A 1,187-nucleotide genomic window follows, 5' to 3' on the forward strand; every position below is an offset into this window, starting at 1 on the left:
CCTTCAGACCCTGGAAGGGGCTCTGAGGTTTCCCTGGAACTTTCTCTTCTCCAGGTGAACCCCCCTCAGTTCTCCCAACCTGGAGAATCCCAAATCCCAGGATGGTTTGGGTTGTGGGCAGGGACACCTTCCACTACACCAAGTTCCTCCAAACCCTCTTCCAACCTCAGCTACTCCAAAATTCCCAAAGTTCACCAGATATATCTTTAAAAAAGTGGGAATTTTCACCAGATATATCTTTAAAAATCTGGGAATTCCCACCTGGAACTGGTCTCTTCTGAGTCACATCCAGAGCAGCTCCTGGAGCAGCTCCTGGGGCCAGAAAGGGATTTTTTTTATAGAGCTTTCCCCAATTTGAGGTTTTATTTAATGGATGGGAATTCTGTGGCCCAAAATATTGTGTGGTTGTGATTTTCCAGAGTTATTTTAGGCAGGAATATTCTGGAAAACACCCCCAGTGCCCCCTCTGAAATCCAGGGGGATTCCTTGCTGGGAAAGGTCTGGATGGAAGAGATGCCAGAGGTGTGATCCGAGGCAGAAATTGGAATTTAAGGGGCTTTAAACATCAAATAAAAGGCTCCAAAAAAGCTCATTTTGTTCCTAATTTGGAAAATCAACCACTTGGCACCGAAGGGGGGGGGGAAAAGGTGATAATTCAAATTATTACCCAAATCTCCCACTTAAAAGTTGAATTTCCTCAGGGAAAGGTCCTTTTACCTCTTTAACTGTCCCTGTTATTTCTTCAAGTTTCTTTTTAATCACTTCTGAGGTTTTCACTGTTTCAGATTCGATGGTTTTCTGAGGGGAAAAAAAACAACATGAGGACCAAAACCCCCTCAAAAGCAGTTTAGTACAGAACAAAACGCCATTAAAGATGGAATTGAGGGCAAAAAAATTCCATTTTAGGAGCTCTTCCCTTGAGCCACCAGCTCAGTTTGGTAAAAAATGTTTAGAGCTCTCAAATTCAACTGTTTAATGCCAAATTTAATGTCAAGTTTAATGTCAAATTTAATATCTAATTTAATGCCAAATTTAATGGTAAATTTAATGTCAAATTTTAGGCAAAATTTAATGTCAAATTTAATGAAACATTTATTGTTAAATTTAATGCCAAATTTAATATCAAATTTAATGTCAAATCTAATGTTAAATTTAATGAAACATTTGATGCCAACTTTAATTTCAAA

General features: G+C 38.8%; 1 protein-coding gene across 1 annotated transcript in view; it reads right to left on the bottom strand.

Moving 5' to 3' along the window:
• The window catches only part of LOC103766900 (mitochondrial import inner membrane translocase subunit TIM44), a 32,891-nt gene that overhangs the window by 13,968 nt on the left and 17,736 nt on the right, over positions 1-1,187 (bottom strand). Inside the window, exon 2 of the mRNA XM_029963868.1 lies at positions 718-798. Within this exon, the coding sequence (XP_029819728.1) occupies positions 718-798 (81 nt within the window). The remainder of the gene's footprint in view (positions 1-717; positions 799-1,187) is intronic.

The sequence above is a fragment of the Manacus vitellinus genome, unplaced genomic scaffold (assembly GCF_001715985.3).
Source record: "Manacus vitellinus isolate BGI_N305 unplaced genomic scaffold, ASM171598v3 scaffold_64_pilon, whole genome shotgun sequence".
Classification (NCBI taxonomy): Eukaryota; Metazoa; Chordata; class Aves; order Passeriformes; family Pipridae; genus Manacus; species Manacus vitellinus.